The sequence below is a fragment of the Mixia osmundae genome, assembly GCF_000708205.1.
Source record: "Mixia osmundae IAM 14324 unplaced genomic scaffold scaffold_5, whole genome shotgun sequence".
Classification (NCBI taxonomy): domain Eukaryota; kingdom Fungi; phylum Basidiomycota; class Mixiomycetes; order Mixiales; family Mixiaceae; genus Mixia; species Mixia osmundae.
Window position 1 is genome coordinate 1,060,693 of NW_014575559.1, and position 15,510 is coordinate 1,076,202.

General features: G+C 54.5%; 16 protein-coding genes across 16 annotated transcripts; 12 read left to right on the forward strand and 4 right to left on the reverse strand.

Moving 5' to 3' along the window:
• The first annotated feature begins 43 nt into the window (after positions 1-43).
• L969DRAFT_87704 (uncharacterized protein) lies at positions 44-1,116 on the forward strand. Its single transcript, XM_014712779.1, has 2 exons — positions 44-407; positions 461-1,116. Exons 1-2 carry the CDS (start codon positions 353-355, stop codon positions 1,072-1,074), a joined length of 669 nt encoding a protein of 222 aa, XP_014568265.1. The 5' UTR covers positions 44-352; the 3' UTR covers positions 1,075-1,116.
• On the reverse strand, positions 1,077-2,287 carry L969DRAFT_87706 (uncharacterized protein). Its single transcript, XM_014712780.1, has 5 exons — positions 2,089-2,287; positions 1,966-2,038; positions 1,607-1,909; positions 1,264-1,559; positions 1,077-1,216 (listed from the first exon to the last, which is right to left on the reverse strand). Exons 1-5 carry the CDS (start codon positions 2,239-2,241, stop codon positions 1,142-1,144), a joined length of 900 nt encoding a protein of 299 aa, XP_014568266.1. The 5' UTR covers positions 2,242-2,287; the 3' UTR covers positions 1,077-1,141.
• A 217-nt stretch (positions 2,288-2,504) lies between these two features.
• Positions 2,505-3,254, forward strand: L969DRAFT_94751 (uncharacterized protein; the record flags this gene model as incomplete). The annotated part of the gene is made up of 5 exons (XM_014712781.1): positions 2,505-2,770; positions 2,819-2,868; positions 2,922-2,986; positions 3,034-3,053; positions 3,101-3,254. 5 exons carry the CDS (start codon positions 2,505-2,507, stop codon positions 3,252-3,254), a joined length of 555 nt encoding a protein of 184 aa, XP_014568267.1.
• A 240-nt stretch (positions 3,255-3,494) lies between these two features.
• L969DRAFT_48760 (uncharacterized protein) lies at positions 3,495-4,115 on the forward strand (the record flags this gene model as incomplete). The annotated part of the gene is made up of 5 exons (XM_014712782.1): positions 3,495-3,599; positions 3,645-3,685; positions 3,736-3,850; positions 3,900-4,015; positions 4,070-4,115. 5 exons carry the CDS (start codon positions 3,495-3,497, stop codon positions 4,113-4,115), a joined length of 423 nt encoding a protein of 140 aa, XP_014568268.1.
• Positions 4,116-4,475: 360 nt separating this feature from the next.
• Positions 4,476-5,232, forward strand: L969DRAFT_463164 (uncharacterized protein; the record flags this gene model as incomplete). The annotated part of the gene is made up of 4 exons (XM_014712783.1): positions 4,476-4,664; positions 4,720-4,763; positions 4,813-4,882; positions 4,935-5,232. Coding segments are annotated over 4 exons (472 nt in total), but the record flags the coding sequence as incomplete, so codon positions are not given.
• Positions 5,233-6,172, forward strand: L969DRAFT_463165 (uncharacterized protein). Its single transcript, XM_014712784.1, has 5 exons — positions 5,233-5,516; positions 5,565-5,605; positions 5,654-5,774; positions 5,822-5,937; positions 5,989-6,172. The coding sequence occupies exons 1-5, from the start codon at positions 5,388-5,390 to the stop codon at positions 6,032-6,034; spliced, it is 453 nt and encodes a 150-aa protein (XP_014568270.1). The 5' UTR covers positions 5,233-5,387; the 3' UTR covers positions 6,035-6,172.
• Positions 6,173-6,273: 101 nt separating this feature from the next.
• Positions 6,274-6,532, forward strand: L969DRAFT_17622 (uncharacterized protein; the record flags this gene model as incomplete). The annotated part of the gene is made up of 3 exons (XM_014712287.1): positions 6,274-6,327; positions 6,377-6,445; positions 6,494-6,532. 3 exons carry the CDS (start codon positions 6,274-6,276, stop codon positions 6,530-6,532), a joined length of 162 nt encoding a protein of 53 aa, XP_014567773.1.
• A 144-nt stretch (positions 6,533-6,676) lies between these two features.
• L969DRAFT_75086 (uncharacterized protein) lies at positions 6,677-7,766 on the reverse strand (the record flags this gene model as incomplete). The annotated part of the gene is made up of 4 exons (XM_014712785.1): positions 6,677-7,104; positions 7,155-7,297; positions 7,348-7,568; positions 7,615-7,766. 4 exons carry the CDS (start codon positions 7,764-7,766, stop codon positions 6,862-6,864), a joined length of 759 nt encoding a protein of 252 aa, XP_014568271.1. The 3' UTR covers positions 6,677-6,861.
• Positions 7,767-7,974: 208 nt separating this feature from the next.
• On the forward strand, positions 7,975-8,486 carry L969DRAFT_17624 (uncharacterized protein; the record flags this gene model as incomplete). The annotated part of the gene is made up of 2 exons (XM_014712288.1): positions 7,975-8,085; positions 8,142-8,486. The coding sequence occupies 2 exons, from the start codon at positions 7,975-7,977 to the stop codon at positions 8,484-8,486; spliced, it is 456 nt and encodes a 151-aa protein (XP_014567774.1).
• Positions 8,487-8,687: 201 nt separating this feature from the next.
• On the forward strand, positions 8,688-9,325 carry L969DRAFT_94757 (uncharacterized protein; the record flags this gene model as incomplete). The annotated part of the gene is made up of 4 exons (XM_014712786.1): positions 8,688-8,854; positions 8,905-9,020; positions 9,068-9,188; positions 9,238-9,325. 4 exons carry the CDS (start codon positions 8,688-8,690, stop codon positions 9,323-9,325), a joined length of 492 nt encoding a protein of 163 aa, XP_014568272.1.
• A 333-nt stretch (positions 9,326-9,658) lies between these two features.
• Positions 9,659-10,119, forward strand: L969DRAFT_87716 (uncharacterized protein). Its single transcript, XM_014712787.1, has 2 exons — positions 9,659-9,967; positions 10,019-10,119. Exon 1 carries the CDS (start codon positions 9,674-9,676, stop codon positions 9,959-9,961), a length of 288 nt encoding a protein of 95 aa, XP_014568273.1. The 5' UTR covers positions 9,659-9,673; the 3' UTR covers positions 9,962-9,967; positions 10,019-10,119.
• On the forward strand, positions 9,958-10,518 carry L969DRAFT_94758 (uncharacterized protein; the record flags this gene model as incomplete). The annotated part of the gene is made up of 1 exon (XM_014712788.1): positions 9,958-10,518. One exon carries the CDS (start codon positions 9,958-9,960, stop codon positions 10,516-10,518), a length of 561 nt encoding a protein of 186 aa, XP_014568274.1.
• Positions 10,415-11,357, reverse strand: L969DRAFT_87718 (uncharacterized protein). Its single transcript, XM_014712789.1, has 3 exons — positions 10,980-11,357; positions 10,530-10,928; positions 10,415-10,482 (listed from the first exon to the last, which is right to left on the reverse strand). The coding sequence occupies exons 1-2, from the start codon at positions 11,263-11,265 to the stop codon at positions 10,858-10,860; spliced, it is 357 nt and encodes a 118-aa protein (XP_014568275.1). The 5' UTR covers positions 11,266-11,357; the 3' UTR covers positions 10,415-10,482; positions 10,530-10,857.
• On the forward strand, positions 11,335-11,769 carry L969DRAFT_94760 (uncharacterized protein; the record flags this gene model as incomplete). Its single annotated transcript, XM_014712790.1, has 3 exons — positions 11,335-11,346; positions 11,427-11,487; positions 11,528-11,769. 3 exons carry the CDS (start codon positions 11,335-11,337, stop codon positions 11,767-11,769), a joined length of 315 nt encoding a protein of 104 aa, XP_014568276.1.
• Positions 11,770-11,849: 80 nt separating this feature from the next.
• L969DRAFT_48716 (uncharacterized protein) lies at positions 11,850-13,121 on the forward strand (the record flags this gene model as incomplete). The annotated part of the gene is made up of 5 exons (XM_014712791.1): positions 11,850-11,941; positions 11,993-12,361; positions 12,413-12,671; positions 12,724-13,032; positions 13,089-13,121. The coding sequence occupies 5 exons, from the start codon at positions 11,850-11,852 to the stop codon at positions 13,119-13,121; spliced, it is 1,062 nt and encodes a 353-aa protein (XP_014568277.1).
• Positions 13,122-13,232: 111 nt separating this feature from the next.
• On the reverse strand, positions 13,233-15,419 carry L969DRAFT_463338 (uncharacterized protein). The gene is made up of 3 exons (XM_014712792.1): positions 14,747-15,419; positions 14,354-14,689; positions 13,233-14,305 (listed from the first exon to the last, which is right to left on the reverse strand). The coding sequence occupies exons 1-3, from the start codon at positions 15,332-15,334 to the stop codon at positions 13,337-13,339; spliced, it is 1,893 nt and encodes a 630-aa protein (XP_014568278.1). The 5' UTR covers positions 15,335-15,419; the 3' UTR covers positions 13,233-13,336.
• Between the last annotated feature and the right edge of the window lie 91 nt (positions 15,420-15,510).

Here is a 15,510-nt window from a genome sequence, read left to right on the forward strand (position 1 = left end):
TACTAAACGAGTTCTCGAGGAGTGCGGGATGGCATGTAGAGCCGAGTTTTCATGCGTTCATGGACGCTTGGCAAAGAAGATCTGCGGGGGACAAGGCCGTGGGAATAGTGTATGGCCACATGGCCGAGAAGGACGACCGAGCTGAAGAAGCAGGCGACTGTCCATCGGCGGATATTCTGTGGAGAAGCTCTCTTCGCGGGATCGCCTGATCACTTCCGATCTGACTTGGGAACGCTCAGAAACATCTCGCGCGAGACGGTAACAGTCCCGATGGCGCAGACCGTCTTCTAGACTTATCGACCCAGATGACATTCCTTCCCTTCCTCTCCTCGATAACGGTCGACCTCTGAGGATGAGCAACTTCTTCTACTATGTCACACACGGCAACGCCAAGCCAGCCCGGAACAGTGCGTTCCCTCGTCGCTGTTCCTGGCGGGAGCTCATGACCCTATGAGAGCAGACAATGGCGTGCCCCCACAGGTGCAAGACCTCTATGTAACGCCGACGCAGATGCCAACGTATGCGCCTGGTCTGGCCGAGGGTCACGTAGAGGTCCAAGCAGAGTCACCTGGGATCGCAAGGGCACAAGGAGCAAAGTACACCTGCCAGAAATGTGGTGCAGCCACTCGCTCGTCAAAGCTCGTGTGTTCGACTTGCGTGCAAGCTGCGAGGACGAGGAGAGCCAACGGTCACGCTGAGCCCGTACCACGTTCGCCTGCACGTGAGAGTGTACCGGCTCTGCAGGTGCCATACGGGCAAGAGGCAGGCCAGTCTCCCGGCTATGCAGCCGAGCAATCACAAGGCTACTTCCAGCCCGTCTATGCGCCTGTGCCCGAGCCTGAACATGCTGCGCCTGCGCCTTATCAGCAAGTTGTGTATGAACCGCAAGAAGTCATTCGATCTCATTCGGGTCCTCAGACGCCTGCGGGCGAGCCACCAGGTCATCGTAGTAGGCAGGCAAAGTATGTCTGTCGCAAGTGTGGCAACGCTACTCGATCGAGCAAGGGAGTTTGCTCGACGTGTTGTGCCGCACGTAAAGGTGGTCCGATGTTCGTGCCTCAGTATGTTTCGTAAAGGTTTCGCTGTATGGGGAATTGCATTCGTCGGTTTGTGTACATGTTGGTACAGCGTCACTGCGGGGCTAGTTCTCGGGTTTGCGAAAGATCGTAATCTCTTGCTGCTTGAAGTACCGTCGTGCGGCTTCGTCCAGCAAGACCTTACTGGGGCGTCAGCGTGGGTTGTGCATGAGGAAATAGGACGCACCAAGTTGAGATAGTAGCGCGTAGAGAAGCGTTTGTTGACTTCTCTGAACGTCGGCGTGAGCTCGAATCCGCCCAGGAAGAGTCGGATGGGTATCGTCTCGCCGCGGACGGGTGCACCGTCCATGATCTCGAATTTGGTGATCGTCTCGCTTTCGTTGTACTGGTTCGGCGCCGCGCCTGTTGTCTCCCGCCTGATGATGGAGAGCTCCATGTGCTTGATCTTGATGCGCACGAGCAGAAAGTATATCTTGCCGACGATGACGTCCTTGAGATGATACTTTGACTTGTTGTACTCGACTGCTCGACCATCAGATAGAACTTCACAACCATGCAGAGACGCGCACATTCGATATGGAGACAGTCCTCGATGCCGACTTCCATCTTGATCGAATTGTTCGAGTCTGGCGGCATCCGATAAGAGTGCACCCACAGCTCCTTCTCTTTGACTACGTCTGCCATCCTCCGCGAGAGTGTGATGCGCACAAAGTAGCGCAGTTTGACATTGATGCCCGTGTAGGACTCGTATTGCTTCTCGACGTTCTTGAACTCAAACTCGAACGTCTGAGCTGATCTGAGCTCGCCGGGAGATGCTAGCTCTTGCGCTAGTGAGAGGAACTCGTAGTGATTCCCTCGGTCGTAGAACATCTCTGCAAGCGGCAGCTTTGCTCAGCGCGTCGATGAGCTGAACCGGGCCCATGCTAACCTATGCTGCCCACAAATTCGACCTTGATGCCTTCATGCTTGATCGCTTTGCCGTCCCGTACTCTGACTGTAGCCTGCCATTCTATTGTCAGTCTGCGCAGTGGCTGATGACCGAGTGACGGACGAGTCCCTTGACGCTCTCGCCGTCATAGTAGATGGGACATCGCTCTCGCTTGTCCTTGCCATCTGCTTTGATCTCGAGCTGCTTCCGCTCGTGCTCGCCGTCCAGGAGGATCTCGACGTCGAGCGGGCTGCCCGAGAAGAAGCCAAGATTCATCGAGCCGTTCGTCGTCACTGCCGTCAGAAATTCGTCGCGTGCCTGCCCGCTATCGATATCGAGCTCGAGCTGGTGAATCTATCTACCCCCTCACTCGCTCCGAGTCACTCTCTGATGATCATCGTCAGCAACCGCGCATACTTCTGCTCCTGTGAAGTGCACTTTGGTGTAATGTGTCAGATTGGTCTGTGTGAGGCGCAGGGATGCCCGCAGCAGCTGTCGTGTTTGCGCCAAACCGCTCGCTCAAGCGTGCTTTGACAAACATGCGATTCCGGCAAGTCTCGATACTCTCGACTCTTCTCGTCGCTCTCCTCGCATTGTCCTGCTCGGCAAGCCCGCTGAGCGCCAACGACAATGCCTCTGCCGACGATTCCGGCATGACTACCACAGGCAGCAGTACCGGCCCCAGGACGACTGTGAATAAACCCATCGTGCAACGTCAGACCGAGAATGCGTACATCATGACCCTTCAGGCCAAAGATCCAAAAGTGCAGGCTCGCTTCATCTTTGCTCTCGAATATGAAGATCTGTGAGCCTGCTAAAAGTTGGGCTTTGACTCGTGCTCAGACAAAGATAGGTACTACTACTACGGCAAGGCCACTCGCTGTACGACCCTCGACAACGTCGGTACGTGTTTGAGTTTGCGTACAGCTCCTGTCATAGCTAAATCAGATCAGCAGATTGTGACAGTGCGCCTGAAGGCCACGGCAACGGCGGCGTGCTCGATTACTCGGACTTCCACTTTGTACGTCTCTCAGTCGATCTCTTCATTGGCGCTGATCACAGCCGCAGACGATCGACTACCTATTCAAGTACGCTCTTTGGTCTGCTCTTCTAGTGTCTGCTCAGAGTGACTCAGTGTACACGTTCGCTTCTACCATACCCCAGGCGGACAGATCTTGGCATGGCGTATCAAGTTTGGCAGCGTGTACAAACAGGACATTGTCAATCCGCAGCTCTGGACGAGCGATGCAAAGCCTGTCAATATTCCTTACGAGGATCATGGCATCTGACGATTGTACCTCGACGGCCGGGTTGACGATACATGCATCCCTATCGCTCGCCCATCTCTCGCCTGACACGATGTCATGTCGTCATGGCTACGTATTGAGCTGATTGGTCCCGATATTCAGAGATCACTTTCTCCAGCCCAGTCCTCATACACATCAGCAGTCTACTGCAGGAGATCGGAAGCTCCCTACAAAGCCAGCTCTGTAAGCGTGATAAGCAAGATGCGCTCTATACTTTCTACGATGCTTGCCGTTCTCGCGGCCTTCGTTGCGATGGCAGCCGCTATTGCCCTCGAGAAACGTGATGATTTCACATACACGATGTGGATCACTGATAAAGATTACCAGGTAAGTGCTGCATGGCGTTATGTGCTCGTCTGACTCCTGGCGCAGAACGAGCCTTCCTGGCAATTCGACCTCACATTTGATATCTCGTCCGCCAAATACTTATTGGAGTCCGGTCTTAGCCTGACGCTGATCGCAGTGGCTACTATTCTTCAGCATCTTGCCAAGTCGTCAATGGACCAGGCAAAAGTTGCGTTGCCACTCCTGAGGGCCATAAAGCATACCAACTCTACTCGTACTCCAAGTTCCACTTCGTATGCTATCTAACGCTGGGACGACTCACTGACTCACATTCCGTCTAAGACTTCGCCTGGCCAGTGGAGCGTTCATCTTACCTTCTTGCATTCGTCTGGGGGCCATATCATCTCGTACCGTCTCGAGCCAACTGGAAGTGTGGTCGGTCTGCCCATCGTGGACCAGTGAGGCCTTCGCAGTATACGCATCGCACCAAGCTGACAGAGCTCGTACTGCAGTCAGATCTTCCTCAACTCGAATGGCGAGCCCCTCACCGAGTCTTAGTTTGCTCAGCCTTAAGACCTCGACGGATCTCGCGAATGCCCTTCGGATTGCAGACCCATTGTCACGCCTACCCGCAACATGCTGCCTTGCTGCGCGTTCCGCTCTGAACCTCGACTGATGCATGCCTAACCTCACTCGCCGCGCGGTGTCTCCGCGTAAGACCGGTCACATCCGTTTACGGTGATACACCGCAACGGTCGCGTCGACGGTGGATAGATAGATTGGGGTATACCCGTCGCACGTCACAGCTCCAGCACATCGTGACTGGATCTCGTTGCGAATTGCCAGGCTCCCTTTGGACTCAATCATCTCGTCAGAGCAAGCACTAATCGGAAGGTTTGCCAAGTTGAGGTTATCGGCAATGCTTCTTGCTGGCTTCGCTCTGGTCGCTGCTGTCGGCTTCAGCGTTGCCACGCCTACGCTCAACACTGGCGACGTGATGGATCTCGACAAGCGGGCGCAAGTGCCAATCGTCTACGAACTCGGCATGACCGCGCCGAAAGGGTCTGATTCACCCTTTGCTCATTTCTCGTTGCACTTCGATTCTGTGTCTGTCCTCGCTCTACTATTGTCGCCGGTTGCGATAGCTGACATGGTGCCGCAGCCATGCTTATTTCGACGAGCCAATCAGCTGCCAGGATGGAGAACGTACGTCTCAGTTGGATACAGATTTTCATCATGTCAACGGGCAAAGCAGTCGTTGCTTGCCACGCGCAAGCCGAGGGCCACGGCATCATCGATGGCATCCACTATTCTGACTTTTGGTTGTCAGTCGCCTCTCCATCTCCCTGCTGCATACAGTCTGATACGTCCACAAAGCACGAGACCTTATCACTGGTCGATGCATCTTCGTATGTACCACTCGAAGACCGGTGGCGAATTCTTCTCGTGGCATCTCAAATTTGGAAGCGTCGACGGAGAGGATCCTATCGACAAGTATCTCATGACAACCGATGTCCATGCACACGAGATACCCTACGCGAAGTAATCTCAAGCATTTTCATTGGCCATGTCGCGACAGATTGCATCTTTGCTGGGCGCCAACACGATATCTTCGGCTTTGTCACACATTCTCAGCAATCGGCGATCGCACGGTAACAAGCGCGGTGACCATGATACGCAGCGAGGAGCAACGTCAAGGTGTCGGATGTCATAAGTTGCCGTCTCTCTGTCGCCCGACGCGGCCGGGAACGTGAGATATCGCTCAAGCCAACCAAAGACAATCCAGACTCCCCTCGCCATACGCAAATCATCTTGACTATACCGACCAGAATGCGCTCGACATTCATCATGATGATTGCCACAGGCATCGCTGCCGGCACTGCAAGTGCAGCTTTGGCTGCGAAACCCAAAGATTACAGCCTGCCTTGGACGATGTGGATTGCCGATTCAGCTTTCCATGCAAGTCCGATCCGCTTCTTCCCTGCGGCATGCTGATTCTGCGGCCAGAACGAGCCTTCGTGGCAGTTTGGCGTTACTTACGATAAGCAGTGAGTCGTCAACACGACCGAAGTTTTTCCATTGAGCATGCCACATAGGACTGGCTATTTCACCGGCATCTCGGCCTGCTCGATAATGATCGGACCGGGCACAGAGTGCATCGCTACGTTTGAAGGAAGTGGCAAGTCGGGCGCCGACTCGTTCTCCAAGTTTCATTTCGTCAGTCCATCATTGAGGAGTATTCGATCATGCTGATGTCGGTACAGACTGCCCTCGGCCACTGGAGTGCCCATGTCACTTTCACGTATGACAGTGCTAAGGTCCTCAAATCTTGGCATTTGGGACCCACAGGATCCGTGGCGGGCTTGCCAATCGGCCACCAGCAAGTGTTCACTTGATGACGAGCTCACAATGACGCTGAAGTGGACAACAGAGCAATCTTCAGCAACTACGATGGCTCCTCGCTGAAAGAGACCTGATCGCCCGAGTGTGTCATATGTCACAATGCAGCCTCTGACGCGCATCGATTGCTTGCTCGCGGCCTCCCGCATGTCAGAAGCAATAAGTGTCTGGTTCCAAACCCCGCTGTTGCTTTATCTCCTCTTCTGACTCGCCGTGCATATCTTGCTTTCCGTCCGTGTTCAGTACGACAAGGCCGCACACGGTTGCACTGCGCGCTTCTGCCGGTCCGCGTCGAATCAGCCCAAATACCTGCGAGATGAAGCTGACGATGTTGATGCTCATGACGCTCGCTTTACTTGCTGCAGCCCGTGTACGCATAGACCGTCCAGACTTCCCCTCTGATTGACCAGAGACGACAGCCTCAAGACGATGGTGGCGATGACGACTATGATTGCGATGATTTCGACAATCAAGCCGATTGTAGAGCTGTCGGTCAAGCTTTACCGGATGCCAGCTCCGCTGATCATGATTCGCAGCATTCTGACTGCAAGTGGTTCCCATATGGCTGCGAATAGAGCCAGATGGCGATTGTTGTTCCCGCTCTGCACGCTCAAGCGCTCAAGCTCGAGGAATAGATCAATGATTCGATCCGTAGCGGACACTAAGACAAACATGGTGCATCTGGCGAATAACACTCGCCACGGTTCTTTTTCGCGAACTTTTGGTGACTGGACATTGCCTGTGATCATGATGGTCGGCATGTCGGTAGCTTTGTAGCTGCGCGCTTGCCGCCTCTTGCAGTGTACATGTGTACCAGCCACGTCTGCGCGCCCGCACGCGAAGCAACTTTGTGCTGCCGAAACGCAGATCCGTGTTGTGCCTGCGATGGACTAGGCTAGCACGCTCAGGAGGGTGCGCTTTTGGCCAGCTCGGTCTCGGCCTGAGTGCGCAGTCGGCCATGCTCTGCTCGCTCTGCACGCTCTGAGTAACGATCACCGAGGAGTTCCAGATGGGGCTGAAGCAGTATGGTCGCTTTGACGAGCTCTTCGCAGACGTCGACCAATCGATCACGGTTACCAGAAGGCATCAATCTGTCGCTCTTGTCGAATTGCGTCCATGCTTTGGGTATAGATGACTGATTGGGTATCTGCGTGTACGTGTGAGAAGCTCGCAAAGACCACGCACGCAAGGACGCACGGTCCACATGCGCATCCATCGACCGAGTTGTCGTAGCAGGTTGACTGTATTGAACGATTGCGACCCGCCGTTCACTTGACAGAGCCCGAGCGTTCTACCTTGTGTCGGTCTGACGGAACCTGTGGAAAGTGGAATCCAGTCGACTGCTTTCGTGTCAGCTCATGACTGTGACAGAGACAGAATTGCAACAGACTCTGATTCTTGAAGACGGCTGTCATGGTGCCATGCTGCTCGGGCGAGCACCAAAAGTGACCGTCACTCCACAGACTGAGTGCGCGGAGCTCTTGTACTTTTTCGTGCTCGACTGAGATCTCGTCCTTCATAGGCAGACCTGTAGGGTCATAAACGCGTACGTCCGCGCCTATCCTGTCGAGAATGCGAGCCGCTTCATAGGCCGTCAGCTTGGAGAACGACCTGCATGGTAGTCAGTATAGCATCCATCGCCGAGAATGGGGCTTACCTCTCTCTTAAACTGCCAAAGAGAACCAATATCTTCGGTTTGACGGCTTGAGTTTTCGCTAATTCGATGACTTTCTCGAGCTCGAGCTCATTGACCCAGGCGGGTGATGCATGAGCGTAGGGTCGGTATCGAGCAATTGTTTGCTCTGCCATGGTTGCGAGCGTTCGCATCGTCTTGCTTGATAGCTTGGACGACGTGCGAACGATGATGCCGGTCTTGTGGCGATCTGCATTATCGATGAGATCGATGAGATGCGATAACCGGCATTGCAAATCATTGCCAATCTGGTTCACAACCTCCGTCTACACCCATGCGCATCCTCTCATTCACCTTCCTATCTGTCCAGCTTGACCGTACAGCATGGCCGATCAGATCACTCAGCCCTCGAGTCTATCTGCAGAAGACGTGCACGCTATGCTGCTCGCGAACGAGGATATACTCGTTGTCGACGTCCGTAGGACCGACTTTGAGGTAGGCCATCCGACTTGCCTAAGCCTTCATACCGGCTGAATCCCTTGCGCCACAAGGGTATTTGCATCAAGGGCGCTGTCAATCTGCCAGCGCAATCGTTTCTGGCCACACTTCCCGCACTGTTGCCAATCTTGTCGCTTCACAAAGTCGTCCTGTTTCATTGCGGCAGCAGTCGCGGAAGAGGGCCACGAGTGGCAGGCTGGTACCAAGACGCTCTGAATGAGCACAATATTACTGTCAGTCGAGCAGCTGTACTCATTGGCGGGATCAACGCGTGGCAAGAACGATATGCCGGCGATCGTCTCACGCTACGTTTGCCGGAGCCCGCAGAGCAGCCAGCTAGCGTCAAAGAGGCCATATCTATTGACACACCACAGCCTTCCGCGACCAATAACGCCTGATATACAGCGCATCACATCGCATCGCTATCACAAAGTGTTTGTCGCCAAGTCGCCAAATCGCCGTCGTCGAGTTTGAACGCCATGACGATATAGTCAATCTGACCTGATCCTCCATCGCAGCCAGAGCAGAAGACTCCGCATAGAGGCGAACAATCGATCTGCAAGATGCTGTGCAATTCTCTCGCAATGACGCTGGCTACCATGGCCTCATTGGCCACGCTCGCAACGAGTTCACCGGTCGATGGTCCTGCCACGGTCGCGGAGCGTGCAGTCGTCCGCAAGACTCAGAACCAATTCCAGCTTCAGGTCAGCTCGTTCGACTTCTCTGATGATCTCGAATTAGGCTTTACGTTGCACTACGATTGGTTGTAAGTCTGTCCTCGATCGTCCAACGAAATCCTCATCGAATGCGGCGTAGTGATGGCGTCTACGACAAGCTTCTCTCCTGTATCGATACTTCGACCAATGCAAAGTGTGGCGGATCATCAGTTGGCAATATTTGCGCTGCCTTCAACTGCCACACCGACTGGACCAGTAGGTCCGCACCGGCTGTTTCCGAGCTGCTGTTAACGGTATTGCAGTCACCCCTGTCAACAACGCCCCCCTCACGATACGCTTCCACCATCTCGTCAGTGGCAAAGTCACTGGTTGGACGCTCCTCAGCGGCACCGTTGGCAAAGACCACGCCAAGATCGACTTCAAGTACGTCGGCTGGCACGACTCGGAGACCTTTACTGACACGTATTTACAGAGATCTCAATGACAACACGAATGGCGAGACTGTTCCTGAGGTCAAAGCTGGCTGTGACGGCCAAACTGGTAGCACGGCATGCATTTAGGGCAATTGCTGATGTCTGACTGCGCTTACTTTCGTGGTGAAGACCGTTTACTTCTGCGCTACCTTGACATGCATGACATGCTCTACGTGGCAGATATGCGCACCCAGACCAAAACTGAGCATGTTGCGCCCGACAGCGACATCTCATTACCCAGAGCATTCATCCACGGCATCCAGCCAAAAGGTTTTCCAAGCTTCCGCGACGACACCAACAACAGCACGACGCATTGCGCATCTCACCCATGAGCATATGGATTTGATCTCAGACACGCGCGGTAATGCCTGAGCAACGGCTTTGATCGCTACCACGCAACCGTCATTCTGTACGCACTGCCATCGTCGAGAATGAATGCAACGACGGTATACACAATATGGCCTGAACACACGAAGAAGCAACGGTCACGCCAGCAGCAAAGCCGGGGAACCCATTCATCGACCGACAGATGCTGTTCAGGCCTCTCGCTATGACTTTTCTACATTTGCCTCGCTAGCTACGTTCGCTACACGTTCGCCAATCGATGCTTCCGCTTCCATCGCCGAATGTGCAATCATCCACAAGACTCAGAATGCATTCTACCTCGAACTGAGCTCGGCCGGCTTCGTTGGGCCTCGACCTCTCCTCTGCGCTCCATTATGACTGGTTGTAGGTCCGCCTTCGCTTTTCCAGTCATGCACTCGTCATGCGGGAAGACAGTCACGGCGTCTACGACAAATTGGTATCGTGCATCGATACGACTAGCAATGTCAGATGTAGTGGCTCTTCGATCGGCAATATCTGCGCTGGCGTCAAGTTGCTACACCGACTGGACCAGTAGGTCCTCAAAGCCAGCGTTGGCGCTGCCGTTGACATGGTCACAGTCAAGCCGGATGACAATGAGGCTGGCTCGCATTCATCATCTCGTTAGTGGAAGTACCACTGGCTGGCCAATCATCAAGGGCACCGTCGGCCAAGACGGGGCCGCAGTCACTTGCAAATATATCGACTGGCACTGTTCGTCAATGTCGATGACAAGCAATGCAGGGATCTGGATAACTACACCAACTACGTCATTATTGATAAGGTCAAAGCCTGACTTGACTGATGACGCGACTGCTGCCTGCGATGTAGCGACTGCTGTTGTCACGCGAAGTCTTCTGTCCATCGTGGATGACTCTCGTCTTGAGCGACCATTGAGCAACGAAGCTTCTACATGACGCGATAGTACCTGCAAGCTTCTCTGCGCGCGAGCTTATTCAGAGGCGCTGCCTCAATTCATCTTCCACAATAACCGTCGACTGTGTTTCTGAGCATTGCAGTAATTCAGACTGCATTCGTAGGTCATAGACGCATGAGACCGGCGTAACCTGCCTTCTGCAGATGATGACGAGTGCGGGCTCTGGGCCGGCGCGCGAGTCGTTCGCAATGGCGCCAGTTGTGCGCCCTCCTAAGGCCCCGGCTGGGCTCTAGCAGGATAGCAGACGAAAACGATCTTCGTAGTTCGGCAAGTCCTCGAGAGCATCCCAAAGTCGGTCGGTCGATAGACAAGGGTTCGCCTACTTGCGATCCTCGACCATGACGAGATGGTAGCCAAACTTGGTCTTGCACTGCTTGTAGACTGGCTTGTCTGGATGCTCCCTACTCAGCTTGGTGGCATCATCACAGCGCGCAGTCCTACCTGGCGTGCTGGCGGGCAAGGTGAACGCGCACTCCTGCATGGGTCCTGCCATGGCTTGTCGCGTCATCCAGCCAAGACTTCCGCCGGCTTTCGCCTTGTCCTCGCTGAACTCTTGCGCGACGACGCCAAAGTTGACGCCCGAGACTAGCTTGGCCTGTGCCTGTTCAATCTTTGATAGTTTCTCGCAGAGGATGTGCCTGAGCTTGAGAGAATTGGCAACCTTGAGTTTGGCGGGCTCACTCGAGCTGGTGCCGCCAGCAGCGTCGCCTTTGGTCTTCTTCGCCATTGCCGGACGACAGCGCTGACTCGTGGAGAGCGACAATTGTTCGAGCGGCAGGCACGGCCGAGAACAAAGATGGGATTCTCTGTGTGGCCACAATCCGCATTTGGTTGACGCCACCCCTTCTCTTCGCGTGTGTCTAACGTGGCTCACTCATTTCTGGCTAGTGTCTGGCCACGCATTGCCGAAGCGTTTGCGAGCGCATACCCAAGCTTATAAACCTCTGGGGTGAGGCCAGCACGAGTGACGCTTTGACCGCTCGTTCGAGGCACTGTCGCACAGTTCGCAGCGGCGTTCCTCGGTCTTGCCGTGGCGACGCGACAGCGACTCAACAGGTCAAACGCTGTGTTTCGCCTTTGTGCCACCGCAAAGCCTTGCACTGAGGCCGGCACAGCTACGATAGACTCTCCGACGCCTGTGACACGACGGGCAGCGCTAGCAAACGCTGTTGATCGCATCTACACCGACGCCGGTCGACAGGCATTGTCGAGTAGACTTTACCGCAACTAGGCTCAGGCGCAAACAGTGTCCGGTCTCCTGCCCGAATCTGGTCATAAACAGCTCTACTGATCCATTGCGAGCTACACAAGATGGGCTGCACGTCATCAAAGGAGGACGACGGCGCCAAGCTGCGCTCAAATGCCATTGAGGCGCAGCTGAAGAAAGACAAGGCTCAGATGAAGTCAGTCATACCCAAACTTGCTGCATGTCCTCACTGATTGGTTTTCATTAGAAATGAGATCAAAATGCTTCTCCTCGGGGCGGGCGAGTCTGGCAAATCGACCATTCTCAAACAGATGAAGCTCATCCACGAGGGCTCATATTCTGTCGAGGAACGCGACTCGTACAAAGAGATCATCTTCAGCAACACCATCCAGTCCATGCACGTCATTCTTGACGCAATGGAGATGATGGGCATCACTCTCGCCAATCCTTCCAACAAATCGCGGGCGGACGTCATCATGGCTCTGCCTCACCAGATCGAAGGAGAGTCTCTGGAGACCAACGTCGTCGATGCCATATCAGGCCTCTGGAAGGACTCCGGCGTGCAAAAATGTTTTGAGCGATCACGCGAGTTCCAACTCAACGACAGCGCTTCATAGTCAGCTTGATCCTTAGGTTTGGCCGAGCATGAGCTGATGCAATTCAACAGCTACTTCGAATCTATGCCCAGAATAGGCAGACCTGATTATTTGCCGAATGACCAAGATGTGCTCCGTTCGCGAGTCAAGACGACTGGCATCACCGAATCGCATTTCCAGATTGGCGACTTGCGCTATAGAATGTTCGACGTGGGCGGCCAGCGATCAGAGCGAAAGAAATGGATCCACTGCTTCGAAAACGTCACCGCTATCGTCTTCCTCGTCGCCATCTCTGAGTACGATCAGATGCTGTACGAAGACGAGTCAGTAGTAAGTCGTCTGCCCTCGTATGTTTCTCCCTCGATGCTGACCAGCTCTTCAGAATCGTATGCAAGAAGCGCTAGCGCTCTTCGACTCGATTGCGAACTCGAGGTGGTTCATGTCTACGTCCATCATCCTCTTCCTGAACAAGATTGACCTCTTCAAGGAGAAGCTCACAAGATCGCCCATCCAGCCGTACTTCCAAGACTACACGGGCGGCGCGAACCTACAGGCTGCTTGCGATTACTTCTCGAACCGTTTCGTATCGCTCAACCAGTCGAGCTCAAAGCAAGTCTACGTTCACTTCACTTGCGCAACAGACACCAATCAGATCAAATTCGTTCTCTCCGCCGTCAACGATATTGTCATTGTGCGTATGCCGCTGTCTGTGCGACCGCCGATGGCTGACATGGCATGCATTGGCAGCAAGTCAATCTGCGCGATTGCGGACTGCTGTAGAACTCGACGATGGTCGACTATACCGGAGATACCCTCACGAGCTTGCCCGACTCGGTCTCGTCTAACGACACAGCAAATGTAAAGCGTGCCCTTTCCAAGACGGGCTGCCCATCTGCAACCTGTTCCTCCGTGAATGTTCTCACTACGTTTGTAAAGCCGCATCAGTTGGACGAATTGGATGCTCTATTGATTTACACGCGTGCGCGTGCTTTCGATCATAAGCGGCCACTATTCGTCTGCCCGAAATGATCGAACGCGCCAGAGAGCTGTCTGAGCGTCTTGCCCGAGCCCGCTCCGAGCTGCTCGTCGGCTTCGGTGGCGAGTGCTGTAGGTACGACATAGCCATATCGTTTCATCCTTTTTGCAAATTCGAATGCCCTATCGTCTCGCGTCTGTTGCAGCAGGGCTCGCAAGATGGCAACCACGGTTGACCGGACGGGTCGTAAACCCCTGCGCCCGCGTGTGAGTACAACCGCATCCATTGCGTCGAGCGTGCTGAGGATTTCGTCGATTCTGACCGAGCCAGTCGAACAAGAGAGGAGAAGCAGCTCAAGTCGCGCGTTGTATGCCGCCCGTGTGAGCGACATGCCAGACGTTGCTAGCTCAGTCCAGACGCGTGTAGCGACATCGGTCGCTTCGGGCGTCGCCAGGAGTTGGCAAGCCTTCAATAGTCCGACGTATGTCTCTGTACGCAATCCCTCCGGGACCAAGCGAAAGCGTTCGTGATCATGCAAAAGACTGTGTGCTATTGAGGCTCCTTTTTGCATGGCTGTTGCCTCTATCAGTGCGTCAAAGAGCGTGATATCCGTCGAGCCGGCCTCATCGGCTCGAGAACGTAAGCGAGACGTCATATTGTCGACTTGCTCGCTCGTCGCAAGAAGCGGTTGAAACTGTCGTGAAAGAGCAGGACTGATCGTGCAGTCGACCGAGCGCATGTGGGACAGCGTGTCGATTGCTTTGTCGAGATCTCGAGCACGTAGTGTGGCTTCGAGCAAGGCAGAGAGCTCTTGGGACATGCTAGCCGACGAGCCGAGATCTTTGGCGAGCATGAGATCGAACAAATCTGTACTTTGCTCAACCGAGCCAGCTCGGCTAGCGCAGTTGAGCATGAGCTGAAGCAATCCTCTATCGGGGGTATATTGGAGCTTGCGAATGACTGCCCATGCCCATGACATCGGTTCCGCCTGGAAATAAGATGTAAGCCAGAACATGCTGTGAACCTCTGCACCTACCTGGTGATGATCTGCAGCATGGTATGCGAGAGAAAGAGCGGCTTCGAGCGAGATCTGAGGTGATTCGACCGCGAGATCGTAAGCCAATCTGATTTCGCCTGTTCTGGCGGCAGCCTGGATGAGCATGTCGGTCGTACGGTTGCGCACTTTGATGCCAGCTAGTTCCATCTCATCGCGCAAGCAGAGAGCGAGCTCGAGCTTGGTATTCGATGCTTCCAAATGAGGCGAGCAGAGCTGCTCGATGCGGTATTGGTATGTCAGTGCGCTTGGCTCGACGCCGTACTGAGCGAACAGAGCGAGAACCTCCATTTGATCGCCCCCGTAGAGTGATACAGCCTGTGTGCATGGCCTGGATCAGCTCTGCTCCTGTGCAGATGTCTTGACGCGACTGACACGCATGAGCTCGTTGAGGATTGGCAGCTTCACGGGGATCTCGAGCGCGTCCATCTCACGCACGAGGGCACGAGCAGCATGATACTGTCCTGATTTCGCGAGCGTCTGGATGAGATAGAGATAGGTCGCGCTGACGAGTTTGATGTCTTTCAACGCCTTGGGCGGCAGGGGCAGCAATGGCTTGAGATCTGCGGCAAGCTGAAGTGCTTGAGACAGGTCGCCGGAGTCTGCTGCTTGTGCTAGCAAGTAGTGGAGTCTGCTGCGGGTCAAGCCTCGCTGTGATCGTAGCGGAAAGCGATCACTTTGATCGTCTTGGACGATTTCGCCGTCTCGTTCGTCTATGGGCTCACGAGACGTAGAAGCAGATTCAGGTGCCCCCTTGCCCTTCGGTCGCTTCTTTTTTCCTTGTAGCTTAGACTGGGGCGACCTGGGATCTTGCGCAGGCAGCGTCTGTGTCGTATCAATCGAGGAAATGACCATGGCACGCTTTGACAGAAAAGCAGTTGGCCGAAGTCGAGAGGCAGGCTGCAGTCTCGAGTATAGCGCATGTCGACAGCAGCAGGGTAGCCGTATGACATGCTCTGCCATGCACTCCTGTCAGTGACCGTCAGTAGGCTGCCCTGATCGATTGCAGTCGGTTCGAGAGACGATCGAATGCCGCTCGACCGCCGCGCGATTGCCTACGTGCGCTTGCTGTCCGTCGGTGCCTGGCACTTAGCCAGGAAGATGCAGCGCTCGCAGAAGCACTGCTGGGCTCGACAGAG

Excerpts from the sequence above, each read along its gene's own strand:
- L969DRAFT_87718 (XM_014712789.1), bottom strand. The coding sequence starts at position 11,265 with ATGGCGAAGAAGACCAAAGGCGACGCTGCTGGCGGCACCAGCTCGAGT. Across the intron at positions 10,929-10,979 it reads CTTGCCCGCCAGCACGCCAG|ACAAGCCAGTCTACAAGCAG; the intron begins GTAGGACTGCGC and ends GGGAGCATCCAG.
- L969DRAFT_463165 (XM_014712784.1), top strand. The coding sequence starts at position 5,388 with ATGCGCTCGACATTCATCATGATGATTGCCACAGGCATCGCTGCCGGC. Across the intron at positions 5,517-5,564 it reads TTGCCGATTCAGCTTTCCAT|AACGAGCCTTCGTGGCAGTT; the intron begins GCAAGTCCGATC and ends TTCTGCGGCCAG. Across the intron at positions 5,938-5,988 it reads GGCTTGCCAATCGGCCACCA|AGCAATCTTCAGCAACTACG; the intron begins GCAAGTGTTCAC and ends AGTGGACAACAG.
- L969DRAFT_463338 (XM_014712792.1), bottom strand. The coding sequence starts at position 15,334 with ATGGCAGAGCATGTCATACGGCTACCCTGCTGCTGTCGACATGCGCTA. Across the intron at positions 14,690-14,746 it reads TCCTCAACGAGCTCATGCGT|GCTGTATCACTCTACGGGGG; the intron begins GTCAGTCGCGTC and ends CCATGCACACAG. Across the intron at positions 14,306-14,353 it reads ATGCTGCAGATCATCACCAG|GCGGAACCGATGTCATGGGC; the intron begins GTAGGTGCAGAG and ends TCTTATTTCCAG.
- L969DRAFT_87704 (XM_014712779.1), top strand. The coding sequence starts at position 353 with ATGAGCAACTTCTTCTACTATGTCACACACGGCAACGCCAAGCCAGCC. Across the intron at positions 408-460 it reads CGCCAAGCCAGCCCGGAACA|ACAATGGCGTGCCCCCACAG; the intron begins GTGCGTTCCCTC and ends CTATGAGAGCAG.
- L969DRAFT_87716 (XM_014712787.1), top strand. The coding sequence starts at position 9,674 with ATGCAACGACGGTATACACAATATGGCCTGAACACACGAAGAAGCAAC.
- L969DRAFT_87706 (XM_014712780.1), bottom strand. The coding sequence starts at position 2,241 with ATGAATCTTGGCTTCTTCTCGGGCAGCCCGCTCGACGTCGAGATCCTC. Across the intron at positions 2,039-2,088 it reads GCGAGAGCGTCAAGGGACTC|GCTACAGTCAGAGTACGGGA; the intron begins GTCCGTCACTCG and ends ATAGAATGGCAG. Across the intron at positions 1,910-1,965 it reads CGAATTTGTGGGCAGCATAG|AGATGTTCTACGACCGAGGG; the intron begins GTTAGCATGGGC and ends TGCCGCTTGCAG.